Below are 17705 nucleotides of genomic sequence, written 5' to 3' on the forward strand. Positions count from 1 at the left end.
ATACCTCTTATCACTCTGGCCAGCCTAATTTGTCAAATTCCTGGAGGATAGGGCCAATAAAAAAATTTTTTTAACGTCGTCCAACATCTATTAGAGGTTCAGTCAATGATTCTCCCCCTCCCTTTCTTCGTTTCCCTTGGGAAACCTGGAAAACAGAAAATATTCCCACAGAAACTCCTCAGGGGCGCGCCAAGATCTGGGCTTGCGCACTTGGACTTGGCCGGCGCTCAGCCCCCGCCGCCAGCCGGCGGGGTCTCGCACTAACCTAGCGCGGGCGCCTGGATCTCCCCCGCGCGCGTGCGCGAGACCCCCCTTTGGCCCCCTACCCTGCAGCAAGGGTAGCGTGACGTAATGCAACCTCAGCATGTCAGCAGCAATATAAAGGAGAACGAGGAGGCGCGCCTCCCAGACGCAGAGTAGATTGTGATTGGCTCGGGCTGCGGAACCTCCGAAACCCGAATGTGAGGACCTTAAGGGATCCACAGCTGCCGCCCCCCGCAGCCAACCGGAGCGCGGTCACAGTCCGACTGGCGGCACAGCGGCGGCGGCGGCGGCGGCGGCGGCGGCAGCTACAGCTGCAGCAGTAGGTAAGGAGACTCCTGAGGAGAAACTAGAGGGACGTGGATCCACCGCGTTCAGTGTTTCTTGTCTGTGGGGAGGAGAGGCTCACACCCAGCGTGTAGTGTAGGGCAAAGGGAACAATGGAAGTGGCGTCCAGTGCCTGAGCTTTCCTGCCGCCTCGGGCGGAGTTTTCCTATTCAGCCGCAGCCGGGGGCTGGAGGAATTGAGGGAAGTAAGGGTTTTCCCCCTTAGCCAGCCTCCCCTTTCCCTAGGCCAGAGCCCCAGGGAGCTAGAGCCGTCGTTGAGACCGTCGGTGGTTTAGGGTGACGGGAAAATGGCGGAAAACAAAACGGTGAAGTGAAGAATGCAGCGTCCCCCTGGCATTTTCTCTCAGCTATCCCCCACCCCATATTCCTTTCACTGGCGCCCCCGTTGTCTCGCTCCTACCCCCTGACCGCGCTAATGGTAACCTTTCGAATACGCGAGGGATGGCGGCGTGTGCGAGGAAGTGGCACCAGTCGGCATTTTAGGGGATTCAGAGCCGTCAGAGACTGGGAGTTGGGGGGGGGGGCGTGTGCGACAACTGTCGCCTCCACTAAAACACCACCATTTTGGTTCCCAACCGTCTCCCACGTAGCGGGGCAGACGAAGCTGGAGGAGGCTGAGGGGCTGGGCAGCACGGCGTGGGTAGCAGCGGTGGCGACCGCTGCAGCAAGTGAGAGGAGGGAGGAGGGGAAAGGGTATTCCTATCTCATCGGTCTCTTCCTTTCTACTGCGAGGGTTCTCTTGTTAGGTTTAAGATCTAGTCAGATGGATAATACCTCAGAAGGCACGTGTGTGCATTCTGCTCGAAATGATTGAAACTTGGCGTGGTCGTGGGAAAATGAGACTTCTGCGGGAAGAGGGCTGCGTCCAAAGCTGCAATACTGCTGCTTGCCAGGACTCCTTTGTCTCCCATTTCTGCAAATACTACTTTCGCATTCTCTTGTTCTGCCACCTTACCATTTCTCACCTATCCGTCACCCTGTTGACATCACTGAAACTCCTAGGTCCTGAATGAGCTATGTTAGAAGAGACAGATGAGAGTGAAATTTTCTTTTTGTGATTTCTGCTCCCCATGCATTGATGGAAAGGTGTTTATTTGAAACGTACTTGGTGGGTTATCTCCATTCAGTACGGATGTGAGATACACTCTAGAGAAGACCAAGAAGCCTAGCTGTCTCTATTGGTTATTAAATACTTACGACTGCTGTTTTCATACTTCATTTATTATTGATTTTTATCGAAACTTCCTATTTGTGCCAAGATACTCCAGTTTATTTGGTGTCCACACAGTGTAATACTTTTATAATAGTTGCACTATGTGTTGTGATTTTTACACTTCATTGACTGCTAGTGCAGACTTTTCAGTATGGATTTGGCAAGGATAACGCTTGTCCTTGGTTCTCTTTCACTTTCTAAAATAAGGTGTTGCTTGTGATTTTTAATACGTGTTTTAGAGAAGGTTTTAGTTTAATCTAGCGGTAGCATTCTAAGTATAATAACGTTGCTAAAGTAGTCAGTAGCTGTTTTTGTTGGAATCCCTTTGGCTGATTTTTAGATTACTACAGATTTAAGCATATGAGCCCTTCCCAGCCTCCCTATGCAAGTTCAGGTGTAAAGAAACATATTAAGTTGTGTAAGAGATATAGTGAAAAATATCTGATTTTGAATGTATTTTTATAATAGGTAAAGAGAGCATTTTCTCAAAAAAAATAACATAGTACAGAAGGAAAAATAAAAAGAAATTACTGCAGATTTTACTTTACAATTTGTAAGAAAATCTACAATTTCTTCAAGACACTCATATAAAGGTGGTTTAAAAATTGCTTATTGTTTTATTTTACTTAACAGTTAAATAAAATTAAGTTTTAAAAAATATTTTAAGACACTTGTAGTTGTTCTATTAGTTATGTGGTAAAGAATGTAATTAATTAGAATCCAAATAGTACACTGTCTTAAGCGTGAAGAACAAGTTCCTTTCAGATTTATTTTGTGAACACTCAGGTAGTTAATTGTGAACTCTCGGCCTCTGGACCTCATTTTGTATAACAGCAAAGCAGAAAACAGTGTGGCATTTGAAAAAAGATAAAACTCAACTAAGAATTTCTAAAAATGTGTAGTTTTGCTCACACATAAAGTGATTCTGTCTGAATCGTTTGATATACAGAAATGTCACTTACTTCTGTAGCATATACATATATATGCCTGAAATGTTAATAGGGATTACTCTGTGAGACTCTCCTGCCTCCTGAATACCAACTTAGCCATCCCCCTTTATTTAAGAATATATGAAGTTGTTTTACGTGGCACCATTCTAAAACTTTCACTAAGGATGCAACTTTATCTGTTGTGCAATGTAGTACAATTTATTAAGCACTCCTGCGTGAAAAGGAGATGAATGCCTTATAAAATTGACATGTTTATATTTGAGCACATATGTATTTCTAAGAAATATATTAAGTGACAGCATCTATGTTCCAAACTATCAAATCATCTTAAATATAGGATAAGTCATTTGAAATGAAATAGATTGAGCCCTTGTTTTCAAAACCACCATGAAGCTAGTATAATTTTATTAATCACTAATAAAATGTCAGTTGTATAATTACAACTAAATGATATGCTGAGGTAAATAATTTGCCAAATGTTTACATGTGATCGATCTTATTTCTACCACATTTAGGAAGCAGTCATGTTTCATGGGTCCTCAAAACTGAGACAAGAGAATGTAGTAGAGTGAGGCCAGAAGTCCTTACTGGTTCAAAGAACTCCGGGGAAACTGGGATAGAACATTTTACATTATAAGTAGAATTCTGAGAGCCAGAGGTGAATACAAGTTTATCTGCAGAGCTACACTGCAGGGCTGATCTGGGTTTGGAAGAAATGGATCAGAGCCAGTGGATGAAATTAACTAATACTAGACTTCTGAGTCCTCTAGTAATGTATAAATATCCTAACTATTGTTTGTTGTCATCTTGTTCTTCTTTTATAACCTGTGTTTTAACTGGAACTTTAACACTGCAGTTTTGTTGTTTTGCTTTCTTCTATCACTTCCCTATGGCTCATCAGCTTGACTGTGCTTTCTACTCCATTATTTTTGGTTTACTTCCACTTGGCACTTCTTTTATTTATGGTTGTCACATAAAGCATCTAAACATGGTTTTTCTTCGTTTTCTTTCTTTTGTAATGAGATTTCCACACTTAGTCGAAAGGCACATTGTCAATTGCATCTTGTTCTCAAAACAACTAACTTTGGGCTAAATTAATTTAAGCTATTTTAAAAGCCATTTCTTTTGCAGATACTGGTGAATGAACTTTGCTAAGTATGGATTCAGGCGGTGGAAGTCTTGGATTGCACACACCAGACTCTAGAATGGCCCATACCATGATTATGCAAGATTTTGGTAAAGCATTTTCTTTGTTGTACTTTTTTCTTTTTTAAAAGTAAGGGCATAATAAAAATTAAAAATAAGTTGAGATATGGGAGATTTACAATGAAAACTTGTTCTTTTATGAGGAAAATACATGTATAGAGCTTATTCTCATAAAACTGAGTGTCAGTGGTCTACTTAAAATTATTCTTAAAATTTATGGGAAGGTTGTGTTAGGAAAACTTGTAATGTAGTGGCAATATGTTACTGGAAATAAAAAACTCAATTTACATAAATAACTACATAATTATTTATATCACATTCTGTTCTGATAGTATATATTAGCTCTCATGTGTAGGAAATGTTAAATTGGCTTTCTGAAATAGATTATAAGTTGCATTGTTAATAAAATTGGAAAAGGAAGTTCTTACATCAACTAAAGGAATTAGATGCTTATATAGTAATACACAAAATCATGCATTACGTGATTAATTATATTGTGATGCTATTTCCTCAGGAAGTTGTTACCATTAGAATACATCTTTCCTTTTTTAAAAAAAAGAAAAAAGAAAAAGACTCCTTACTCTTGTGGCTAGGTTTGTAAGTAGCCTCTTACTAATACTCATTTTGATGAAGATGCCAAGACTCCATTGACATACAACAAACAAACTGAATTTGGGCTGGGATGGTATGAATTACAGAGGAGATAGAGCTATTTGAAGTATAAAAGGCAGGGATGAGATCAAAAGAGTTGAAGATAAGATTGGAGTGAAAGCAGAAAAGACAAATTGTGAATTGGGATAAAAGAACAGGAAACGAGGAATATGGAATTGCTGAAGCTGAAATTAATGATGGGAGACTAGAACTGTGATACTTAGAAGTTAAGAAAATACTACTACTGTTCTTTGATAATATGATTGAATATACTATTTACTCCCCTGTAGTAAATCCTGCAGTGATGGAATTCAGTAAAGCTGTATTCTTGTCATGGCAGTGCTGTTAACTAACAGTGTAAACTTGGATAAATTACTGAATTCCCTTTTATAATGATTGCACTAGATAACATTTAAGGTCCTCTCCAGTTATATAATTCTTTGAAATTTCTTTCTGATGAATGGAGTAGTCCAAGATTGAATGTGAGTTAATTGATGAAATATAAAGAAATAGTGGATTTATTCTTCTGAATGTTAAGTGAGTTTTGTTGACTACGGATGATTTAGAAATAACTTTGGGTGAAAAAAATGCATCAATAAATTCTAGAGGAAGGACAATAGGACCAAAAAGTAAGAGATTAAAGATGTTCTCATGAATTCTTTAGTAGAGTTGATAGCTTTTAGAATACTGGGACACTGGAATTTCAGTATGGTAAATAAATTTTGGTTGAAATGTCAACTTTTTTTTTTACCTTTTAAAATATTTTTTAAATGGAAGCAATACAGTAGTTTCTTCATTTAATGTAAGATATTTCCTATCCTGTAGCTTTTGATAAAGTGCCAAAAAAACTCACTTCACTCCTGAAGAGGTTGCCTATTAGCTAATAAAGTGTGATTCCTTTCAAAAAATGAAAAAAAAATCTGATTGGTGCTGGTGAATATTTACATAGTGTTCCTCTTAACCTTTCTTTCCATTGTTTCCCCGTGATTTCTTTAGGATTAATTACTCCTTTATTACATCTAATACTTTTTTTTCTTTTAGTTGTTAAGGAAATAGAATATGCATATTGAAATATTTCATATATATGTTTTTTCTTCTTTGTTTATTATTCATATATAATTCACATACTATTCCATTCACCCATTTTATAAAGTATACAATCCCATGGTTTTTATATATTCACATATTCTGTATTGTGATTATATCTTATATATTCACACATTATATATTGTGAATATATTTTATATATTCACAAAATTATATAACCATCACTAGTATATAATTTTAGAACATTTTCTTATTCTAAAAAAGACACCTCATACCCATTAGCAGTTATTCCTCATTCTGTCTCTCCCCACCAGCCCTAGGCAGCCACTAATCTTTCTCTCTATGGATTTAATTATTCTGAACATTTTATATAAGTGGAATCATAGAATATATGGTCTTTGTGTCTGGCTTCTTTCACTTAGCATGGTAAGTGTCATCCATGTTATAACATGTATCAGTATACACTTCATTCATTTTCATTGCCAATGATACTCCATTGTATGGGTACACCACATTTGGTTTATTCGTTTATCATTTAATAGACATTTGGGTTGTCAAATTATTTTTATCCACTACAAATATTTTGTGTTTAACAAAATAAGCTTTGCATCTTAGATTGGAGTGTAAGTGCCTTTGGAGGCCTGTGGCATTGTGCTAAGGCATATCTGAAACCACAGAATAAATAGCATATCCTCTTGGAGTTTTTCTTTTTTTCATTTGAATTGAGGAAAATATGTATACACACATATGCCTATATACAATTAAACTGCATAAATATGTAGAAAGTAAGATTTTTATTCACTATCCCCTCCCTTTTTAGAAACAATAAAATTGAAAAGTTTGCAAAACTACTTTTAATTTTTAATTGGTATTTTCATATTATCATTTAAAGACCTCTCTAAAATGAATTTAATAGAGCAAATAAACTGATATATATCAGAAAAAAGTTTAAAGGCACATTTTGTTGCTGGTGTTGTTGTTGTTGTTATATATCTGTTTATGATTCAACTGCCTGCTAGTATTTTGGATTAGTGGTTTTTTTCAAATGATGCATTCTTTTTTAATTTCATTTTTATGCTCTCTTAAATTAAGGTATATAAGTCAATGGCAACTGAATTACTTTTGCATTTTGGTGACACTATTTTTCTGAATTTGCTATTAGATCAGGAATAACTAATAGAGGTAATGCTTACTCATTTGTGCTGAGGGATAGATAATGTTGACCTAAAATATGTCAAGTTTCCATTTGTCCTTGGTAAATTCTGAATTTTAAAAGGCGGTAACTCTCACTCTATTTTTGATATGCAGTTCCAAGCACAATTTCATTTATAGACACTTTCATTTTTTGTATGATATTTTGTGAAATGCAAAAGTTGTCAAACAGACCTAAACCTAAGAATACCTTTATTGGGGGAACTTTTGGAAATGTTAGCCCTGATAACTTAGATTTCTTCTGAAAGCAGCCCCCCATGCTTATTTAACCTCCCTGTTAAAATTTATAAATTCTGAAATTTTATTAGAAATTAGATACAGTCTCCTTAAATTCTGTTAGCATCAAAACGTACATATTTGCAAACCCATAAATTATTGACATTTGTGAAACTTAAAGTTTAACATACAGAGAGCTAACCAAATAAGAACACTATGTGGCACAAGATCTCCAAATTCTTTAAGGTTCTTGGTTGGGAATATGACATGACTGCAGTATAGAAAATCTGAAACATTAATTTAATGCAGAATTCATTGGAACAATTTCCTTTGAAGAATATTTGAGACTTACAAATTTACAACTTTGTTCAGTAACCTTGCTGGTATCTCAGTATAATAGCTGTCCTTGAAGTGTGAGATTAAATTTAATACCTGTTTAAGATTTAATGCTGCAAAAAGTCTGTGTTGTTTTGATATATAAATAGCCAAACATCCTTAGATAGTGGTCCAAGACAGACCTGACGTAACAAATTTTATGCTCTCATTCTGGTGAAGTTCTAAGTATTCACATTTAAATGAAATAACTTTAATAAAATGGGAAATACTTGAAATCAGGACATGTTTCTTACTGTCATTTGATTATTTAATTCATACTTTTTAAATGATTTTTTCTTATTTATAATTTTCTAAACTAGTAAGATAAATTATTAATGCAATTTAATGCTGTTTTCTAAACGATTTGAAATTTAAATGAGTGACCACATGATAGGCCATTTTACTCTATCTTAAGCTATTCCTGTAGCTGTACCTCACTTCGTTAATCTTACACATCTCATTAAAAAACAGTATCTAGGGTAAATACACTCTAACCTCCTCCCAGGCAAGTGGAAAAGAAGCCAGCCTGGAGTCAAACAATGAGTTCAGTTTCCAGCTAGAACCTTGTGGCAACCTTATATAACATCTGTAAACCATAGTTACTCCTTATTTAAAATGAGGATAATAGTACTCACCTTATACAGTTGTTCTGAGGATTAAATGAGATGATACGAGTATTAGCAGGTTGCTTGTTGGATAGTCAGTGCTCGATAAATACAGCTAATGTATAGCTAAGTAAGTGACTTTGTTCAGAAATTTAGTGGAATCTAACAGATGAACTGATAAGAGGAGCAAGCAAAATTTAATAAGAGACATCTTGGATCTTGGGCTAAGTAATTTGCCAGTACCCTGTGAGGGGCTTATCAGTTCTTGGTCTAGAATCCTTAAGAGCATTTGGTTCAGGGTAAACAGACATATTTGGATTTATTTATTTATTAGTTTTACTTCTGATCTATTTTTACCTGTAAGTTCCTGCTAGAGGCTATATGAACTAGCACTGTTCCTTCAGTCCATCTTAGAATCCACCTAACCAGATTGATATGAACCCAGGTCAGCTCTAGCATTATTCTACCCTTCTTTCCTTCCCTATGGTCTACTTTCAGGAACCAGACTAATCTTTGACTGTGTTCTAAAATCAGTGGAATTTCCCGTATTTTATATCTTCAGTTTGTGAAAAGATTTTTGGGAATTGGTAATTTTATTGTTTATATATGTAGAATTCCAGTACAGTGAATTTTACAGGATTAATATTTAATTTTTCCTTGCTAAAAACCATATTCCCAATCTGATTAAATGCTAAATTTGAACCCTCACCTTCTCTGCATCTTTAAATGGCCAGTGGAGTGACAACTAAATTAAAAATACTGGTTTTATACATACTCCTTTTGTGTACCAGACTTCCAGGTTGGTGGCTGTGTGCTTTTAGAGTAATTTAGTGGTTTAGGTGAGAGTTTGAGAATGGCAAGAAGGATTTAAAAGGGTTGAAAGGAAAGTATCCCAAAAGCTCTGTTGAAAGTTCAGCTTTCCCTTTTCGCCTTGTTCTTTGATGTGTTAGGATATTGATGGTGTCCATTGGTCTCCATCCTAACTTGTTAACTAACTTCCATAATGCATTGATTAAAAATAACGAACGCTGTATGGCAAATGACACTCTTTCAGGTACTAATTTATAGAAAGTGATCAAAAGGTTTTGTACTGGATGATTTCTTGTAAATAATTTATTATAACCAGGTCCACAAACCTTCTTAATTTGTTTACTGTACCACCTCAGGGAGCAGAATTCCTGATGAAGGGATTTTACTTTCATACAGTATTTACAGGGCAGGTAGGAGTTGGTGTTTACCATGCTGCTCAAGAAAAACATTAAAGCTTTATTCCTACAGATTTACTGTTATCAAACCAAATCTTAGTCTAAGCTGAGTAGAGAGTTTTTCCCCCAAATCAGGTATCGAAATATGCCTTCCAATTTTGGATATAGTAATTCTTATAAGTTAAGGGAGTTCAGACACTTTGATGTTTAGAATACATATTTTACAATAGTGTATTTTATTAACTCACTTAATATATTAGTATCCTTTTATATATATGTACCTTTTTATTTTAAGTCTTTGAAACAATTATAGACTCACAGGCAGTAGAACAAAGGAGTATCATGTACCCTTTACTTATATTCCTGTAATGGTGGCATCTTACATAACTGTAGTATAATACAAAAACCAGGAAATTAACATTTGTGCATTACTGTTAACTAGACTACAGACCTAATTCAGTTTTCACCATTTGTGTGTGTGTGAGTGTGTGTGTGAGTGTATATAGTCTATGCAGTTTTATCCCACATACAGATTTGTGTATATACCACCATAATGAAGATGCCGAGCTGTTCTATCACTATATATATATATATATGCTATCCCTGTGTGTTCACGCATACACACACACACACACACACACACACACACATCCTTGGCAACCAACAATCTGTCTCCATCTCTATAGTTTTATTATTTTGACATTACATAAATTATTCCATTTTATACATTATGCAGTATCATAAACTTTGGTGACTGTCTTTTTTTCCCTCATCAAAATTTACTGGAGGAAGTTCAGGTTGTTGAATGTATCAACAGTGTGCTCATTTTTATTGCTGAGTAGTATTCCATGGTAGGGATGTGCCAGAGTTGGTGGAACCAACCACACACCTGCTGAAGGACACTTGGGTGGTTTCTAATTTTTTGCTACCATGAGTAATAGCTACTATGACCTGTTAGAAATATTTATGTACAGTTTTTGGTATAAACATATATTTTAATATCTCTGGGGAAAATTGTCCTAGATTGCAATGGTTGGATTGTATAGTTAGTGCATATTTAGTTTTGTGAGAAATTGCCAAACTGTTTTCTAGAGTGGCTGCTACTATTTTATGTTTACACCAGTAACATTTGAGAAATCTAGTTTCTCCACATCCTTACTAGCCTGTGGTGCTATCACTGTTTTTTGTGTTAACTGTTTTCATTGGAGTGTAGTGATATCTCATAATGGCTTTTATGTTTTATTTGAAAATAAAGTGTATTATTTTAAGGTCTTCATTTAGATTTTACTAACATTGTTTTCACCCAACTCTAACCAAATTCCTGGTTGTTGGTGGTTTTAATTGCATTTAAATTGTCAGTGATTTTAAAAAATGATTTATTTGGCCAAGATTACTTAATATTTAAGAAATATTTATAGCATTTGATTTATTAAATACAGTACTTTAAATTAATAAAATAACTTTACCTTTTTTGGATAATTGTTTGTATTATAGTGGCTGGAATGGCTGGTACTGCACATATCGATGGAGACCATATTGTTGTTTCAGTTCCTGAAGCTGTATTAGTTTCTGATGTTGTCACAGATGATGGGATAACTCTTGATCATGGCCTTGCAGCTGAAGTTGTCCATGGACCTGATATCATCACAGAGACTGATGTAGTAACAGAAGGTGTGATTGTTCCTGAAGCGGTACTTGAAGCTGATGTTGCCATTGAAGAGGATTTAGAGGAAGATGATGGTGATCACATCTTGACTTCTGAACTAATTACAGAAACCGTTAGGGTACCAGAGCAGGTTTTTGTGGCTGACCTTGTTACTGGTCCTAATGGACACTTAGAACATGTGGTCCAAGATTGTGTTTCAGGAGTCGACTCTCCTACAATGGTATCAGAGGAGGTTCTTGTAACTAATTCAGATACAGAAGCTGTGATTCAAGCAGCTGGCGGTGTTCCTGGTTCTACAGTTACTATAAAAACCGAAGATGATGATGATGATGATGATGTCAAGAGCTCTTCTGAAGACTACTTAATGATATCTTGTAAGTGAAACATAAAGCCCATAATTACTCAGGAGATATTGATTTATATAATCTGGAAAAGTTTTCTGAGTTGAGGGATATATTCAATAGAAGTTATGGGGGAATCTTTTTGAAAAATAATTTTTTGAAGTGATGTCCTTGAGATGCTTTTTTGAGTTTACTCATGTTTTTAATTTACTCAATGAAACTTCATACCCGAAATGAAGTAAATTAGTATCTAAATAAAGTTTATTAGTATGTTAAAATAGAAATATAGATTTGGCAACAAAAAGAATGTTAACTGATACAAAATTTTAATGATAAATATATATATTTCAACATAGAAACTTTCTTATATAGCAACTGCTTTTTTTTAATATGACAGGCACTGAAATTCGTCAAATCAGTTTTTCTTAGGAACTTAAGCATAATATGTTAAGAAATGTATTGATTTTTAAATTAAATACTTGAAAAGTAAATGATAAACTCAGATAATGTTCTACAGTTCACCCTGTGTTTATATTGTATTTGCCTAAATATGTGTGCATATGTTCTCTGCAAAGCTATTGAACATGTTTGTTTCAGACTGCTTTGCAAGATCCTTAAAACATTCTGTCTGAAGGGGAAAGGTAGAAATATTTTGCTCTCATGTTAAATGATGGGTTTATAAGAGGAGCAACAAAAATAAAAATATCTATTGATAAGTTATTAATGAAGCTTAAAGAAGTAAGTATATTAGTTACTAAATTTGAAGGGATCATGCTGCAAGTAGTAAACATTAGACAAAGATTTTTTTTTTTTTTTACTTTTCCAGGGAAGATTTTTATTCTGTTCTTTTTAAAATACAAAAATGGTTGACTGGGAAGTGAATCACCAGGTAGACTGTGTGTGTATGTGTGTATAAAGTGATTGTATATGTGTGTCAGTGAATTTAAAACTGAAAATAAAGTAGATTTAATTTGTAAATTTAATTCTGAAGTTTAGCATCTTAACTTTTTTCTTCTATAAGCACTTTTGAAGGTGAATTTTTACATTGTTTTTAACAGAATGATTTAAGCCATGAAAACACTGCAAGTATTATTACCTATTTTTAAACAGATATAGATTACTAAAGCAACTCCATATTTGTATCTTAACATGGCATTTTAAAAAAGATCTATAGTTATGGTTATCATCTAAAATGATGCGGCAGAAGTTGGTAGTCTTTCTATACTAAAATAAATTCAGCATGTCTTCAAAAGGATATTCAGTAAACTGTTTGATATTAATAAAGTAGTACAAAATTTAGATGTCATGTATTGTGAATAGTCATACCTTGTGTTATCTTCTATGATTTAATTCTGCAAGTGTTTTAAAAACATTTCTGGAATATTCTAAGTTAGAAAAATTGTTTTGATAACTACCTTATATGTCAAATGCAAGTACTTCTTTTAGGAATATAATTATTATGTTTGTTTGTTTGGTTGGTTTCAACTTTTATTTTAGATTTGTATGGATATGAATGATCCCATTTCCTAGGTATTGAGCATAGTACCCAACAGTTTTTCAGCCCTTGCCCCACTCCCTCCCTCCCCGCTCTAGTAGTCCCCAATGTCTGTTGTTGCCATCTTTATGTCCATGAGTACCCCATGTTTGGACCCCACTTATAAGTGAGAACATGCAGTATTTGGTTTTCTGTTCTTGCTTTAATTTGCTTAGAATAATGGCCATAGCAGCATCCATATTGCCACAAAGGACATGATTTCTTACTTTACTATGGTTGTGTAGTATTCTGTGGTATATATATATCACATTTTCTTAATCTAGTCCACTGTTGATGGGCACCTAGGTTGATTCCCTATGTTTGCTATTGTATATAGTACTGTGATGAACGTGCAAGTGCATGTGTCTTCATGGTAGAATGATTTGTTTTCCTTTGGATATATACCCAGAGTGGGGTTGCTGAGTTGAATGGTAGTTCTGTTTTAAGTTCTATGATAAATTTCCAAACTGCTTTCCACAGTGGCTGAACTAATTTATATTCTCACCAACAGTGTTTAAGTGTCCCCTTTTCTCCACAGCCTCACCAATATCTGTTGTTTTTGACATTTTAGTAATGGCCATTCTGGCCTAATAAAAAAAAATAGCAGATGTTGGCATGGATGCAGTGAAAAGGGAACACTTTTACACTGTTGGTGGGAATGTAAACTAGTACAATCACTATGAAAAACAGTGTGGAGATTCCTTAAGGAAAGTAGATCTACCATTTGATCCAGCAATCCAACTACTAGGTATCTACGCAGAGGAAAAGCAGGCATTATGCAAAAAAGATATTTTTACACGCATGTTTATACCGCACAATTAGCAATTGCAAAAATATGGAACCAGCCCAAAATGCCCGTCAATCAATGTGTGGATAAAGAGAATGTGGTATTATATATGCACCATGGAATTCCACTCAGCCATAAAAAAGAATGAAATAATGGCATTCGCAGCAACTTAGATGGAATTGGAGACTGTTATTCTAAGTGAAGTAACTCAGGAACGGAAAACCAAATATATGTGCTCTCACATATGGGAGCTAAGCTATGAGGATGCACAGCATAGGAATAATACATACGGACTTTGGGGACTTGGGAGAAAGGGTTAGGGGTGGCAAAGGATAGAAGAGTAAGCATTGGGTATAGTGTATACTGCTCGGACTATGGGTGCACAAAAATCTCATAAATCAACAATAAAGAACTTATTTATATAACCAAACACCATCTGTTTTTCAAAAAGCTGTTGAAATAAAAACATTTTAAAAAATTGATTTGTCAGTATCAACAAGCAAATAATAATAATAATAATAATTACTCACTGGTGTGAGGTGATGTCTCATTGTGGTTTTGATTTGCATTTCTCTGATGATTAGTGATGTTTGCTGATTTGTTTAAATTCCTTGTAGATTCTGGACATTAGACCTTTGTCAGATAGATGCATAGTTTGTGAATATTTCTCTCCCATTCTGTAGGTTGTCTGTTTACTCTGTTGATAGTTTCTTTTGCTGTGCAGAAGCTCTTTAGTTTAATTAGTTCCCAATTGTCAATTTTTGTTTCTGTGGCAAATGGTTTTAGGGACTAAGTCATAAATTGTTTCCCAAGGCCAATGTCAAGAATAGTGTTTACTAGGTTTTCTTCTAGGATTCTGATGGGTACAGGTTTTTATCTTTAAATCTTTAATCCATCTTGGATAAAGTTTGTATATGGTGAAATGTTGGGGTCCAGTTTCATTCTTCTGGATATGGCTTCCCAGCTATCCCAGCACCATTTATTGAATAGGGAGTCCTTTCCCATTGTTTACTTTTATCGATTTTGCCAAAGATTAGATGGTTGTAGTTGTGTGGCTTTGTTTCTAGGTTCTCTTTTCTGTTCCTTTGGTCTATGTGTTTATTTTTGTACTAGTAACATGCTGTTTATGTTACTGAAGCCTTTTAGTTTAATTTCAAGTTGGGTAATTGATGCCTGTGGCTTTGTTCTTTTTGCTTAGGGTTATTCTGGCTATTTTTTTCTTGGTTCCATATGAATTTTAGTGTAGATTTTTTCCAATTCTGTGAAAAATGACATTAGTAGTTTGATAGGAATAGCATTGAATCTGTAGATTGCTTTGGGTAGTATGCCCATTTTAATTATATTGATTCTTACAATCCTTGAGCATGGAATAGTTTTCCATTTGTTTGTGTCATCTATGATTTCATTTATTAGTGTGTTGTAGTACTCCTTGTAGAGGTTTTTCACTTCCTTGGTTAAACATATTCCTGGGTATTTTTTTTTTCAGGCTATTGTACATGTAATTGTATTCTTGATTTAGCTCTCAGCTTGGATGTTGTTGGTGTGTAGAAATGCTACTGATTCTTGTATATTGATTTTGTGTCCCAAAATCTTGATGAAATTGTTTATCAGTTCTAATAGCCTTTTGGCAGAGTCCTTAGGGTTTTCTAAGTATAGAATCTTATTATCAACAGAGAGAGAGTTTGACTTATTTTCCTGTTTGAATGTCTTTTATTTCTTTCTCTTGCCTGACTGCTCTGATTAGGATTTCCAGTACTATCCTGGATAGGAGTGGTGAGAGTAGGCATCCTTGTCTTATTACAGTTCTCAAGAAGAATGCTTCCAGCTTTTGCTCATTCAGTTTGATATTGGCTGTGGGTTTGTCATAAATGGCTGTTATTATTTTTGATTTATGTTCTTTGGATGCCTAGTTTTTTGAGGGTTTTTATCATAAAGGGCTAATACATTTGGATTTTATCAAAAGCTTTCTTCATGTCTATTGCAATGATCACATAGTTTTTGCTTTTAATTCTGTTTATGTGGTGTATCACATTTACTGATTTGCAAGTGTTGAACCAACCTTGCATCATTCTAAAGATGCAAGGTTGGTTCAACGTTTGCAAATCAATGATGGTGTTTTAACTTTTGGATGTGCTGTTGAATTTAGTTTACTAGTATTTTCTTGAGGATTTTTGTTTAAGGAACATAATTTTATTTAAAGCAAAGTATCTTGGTAAGATCACGATGGGAGATCTCATTCAAACGTCCCTAATTTCAGGGGTAAAAAAAAGTTAACACCTTTATAATTTAAAAAATATAATGGCTTTTTAAAGATGTAATTTACACATCATTTTTTTGACCATTTAAAATATGCAAATTAGTTTTTCCAATATTCACACTATTGTACAACCGTCACCACAATCAATTTTAGAATTTTTCATCACCACAAAAAGAAATTCTATACCCTTTAGTAGTTACCCCCTTCTCCATCCCCTCTGAGGCAACCACACCTCTATAGATTTGCCTATCCTGGACATTTCATATAAATAGAGTTATACAATATGTGGCATTTTATGTCTGGCTTTTTTTTACTTCACATAATGTTTTCAAGGGTAATTCATGTCATAGCATATATATCAGTACATTTGACCCTTGAACAATGGAGGGGGTTAGGGGTGCTGAATCCTGCCCACCCCCGCTGATATACACACAGTTGAAAAGCCATATGTAATGTTCAGCTTACCAAAAACATAACTACTGTCTACTGTTGACCAGCCTTGCCAATAACAATTGGTATGTCAATTAACATGCTTTGTATATATATTATATACTGTATTCTTACAATAAAGTAAGCTGGAGGAAAGAAAATGTTAAAATCATGAGGAAAGGAAAATATGTTTACTATTCATTAAGTGAAAGTGGGTCATCATAAAGGTCTTCATCCTTATTGTCTACACATTGAGTAGGCTGAGGAGGGGGAGAAAGAAGGGTTGGTCATGCTGTCTCAGAGGTAGCAGAGCAGGAGAAAATTCATGCATAAGTGGACCTGCACAATTCAAGTCTCTGTTATTCAAGGGTCGACCGTACTTCATTCAGTATTGCTAAGAACATTCTATTATATGGGTCTACCATGTTTTGTTATTCATTCATCCATTCAGTTAATGGACATTTAGGTTGTTTCCATTTTTTGGCTATTATGAATAATGCTCTATGAACATTTGCTTACAAGTTTTTGTGTGGGTGTATATTTTTAGTTTTCTTCGATATATACCTGGGAGTGGCATATATTTGAAATCTGAAGGTGACTATCTTCTTGTTTATTTTTTCACTCTATTGTAAAATACAGATCCTTTGTATATTGCCTAAACCCATCACTATGGCATATTAGTATACTGTTTAGTTTTTATATCATGCCCACCATATAATTTTGTTAGATGTAACTAACATACAACAGGTAAAATAAAAAGCCTACCTAACTTTTAAAAAGGAATGTTATATTGTACATTTTACTAAAATGAAATTTTAATTAAATTGTGCCAGTTGGCCATAAAATAATACTGAATGTTACCAAGCTTTGTAATGTTGGCAAACATGCACCTCACTCTCTTATACTTAGTGCCAGAAGAATTCTGTGGTGGGTATTTTATTACCCACTTATTGCTAGATTGAAAACCATACTATGGGACTTGAATATTGCATACCTTACAGCAAGCAAAAAAGTTAAGTTTGAATTTAAGGTAGTTTGAGTATTATCTGCATGAACAAGAGCCTTTGAGGATTTATTTCTAAAGTCAGTTGATTGCCTATTAAGTCTTTGTTATCTCGTATTTTCTATAACAAAGGATGTAGAATAAATCTTGGTCAAGTTGATGTTTTACCTCTTAAAACTGCATGCCAACATCTTTAATAATTTTATTATCTTCTGTGAACTTAAAATACAGAATAAGTTCAGTTAGTACACTTCAAAATTGCTCATTCTGAGCAATTCTAAGTAAAAATGGATGCATTAAACTTAAAAGTGTGAACCTTAAGAAAAGGTAGAAATGGAATCAGAGGGAAGAGTATTAGTAATTTCATACTTAATGCTAAAATTATGGTACAAAACTATTG

General features: G+C 34.8%; 1 protein-coding gene across 2 annotated transcripts in view; it reads left to right on the forward strand.

Moving 5' to 3' along the window:
- Positions 1-407: 407 nt before the first annotated feature.
- Positions 408-17705, forward strand: part of ZNF711 (zinc finger protein 711) — a 28370-nt gene continuing 11072 nt past the window's right edge. For both annotated transcript variants that reach the window (XM_035288308.3, XM_035288309.3), the window contains exons 1-3: positions 408-587; positions 3903-4007; positions 10783-11328. In XM_035288308.3, the coding sequence (XP_035144199.1) occupies positions 3929-4007; positions 10783-11328 (625 nt within the window). In that variant the 5' untranslated portion in view covers positions 408-587; positions 3903-3928. The remainder of the gene's footprint in view (positions 588-3902; positions 4008-10782; positions 11329-17705) is intronic.

The sequence above is a fragment of the Callithrix jacchus genome, chromosome X, assembly GCF_049354715.1.
Source record: "Callithrix jacchus isolate 240 chromosome X, calJac240_pri, whole genome shotgun sequence".
Taxonomy (NCBI): domain Eukaryota; kingdom Metazoa; phylum Chordata; class Mammalia; order Primates; family Cebidae; genus Callithrix; species Callithrix jacchus.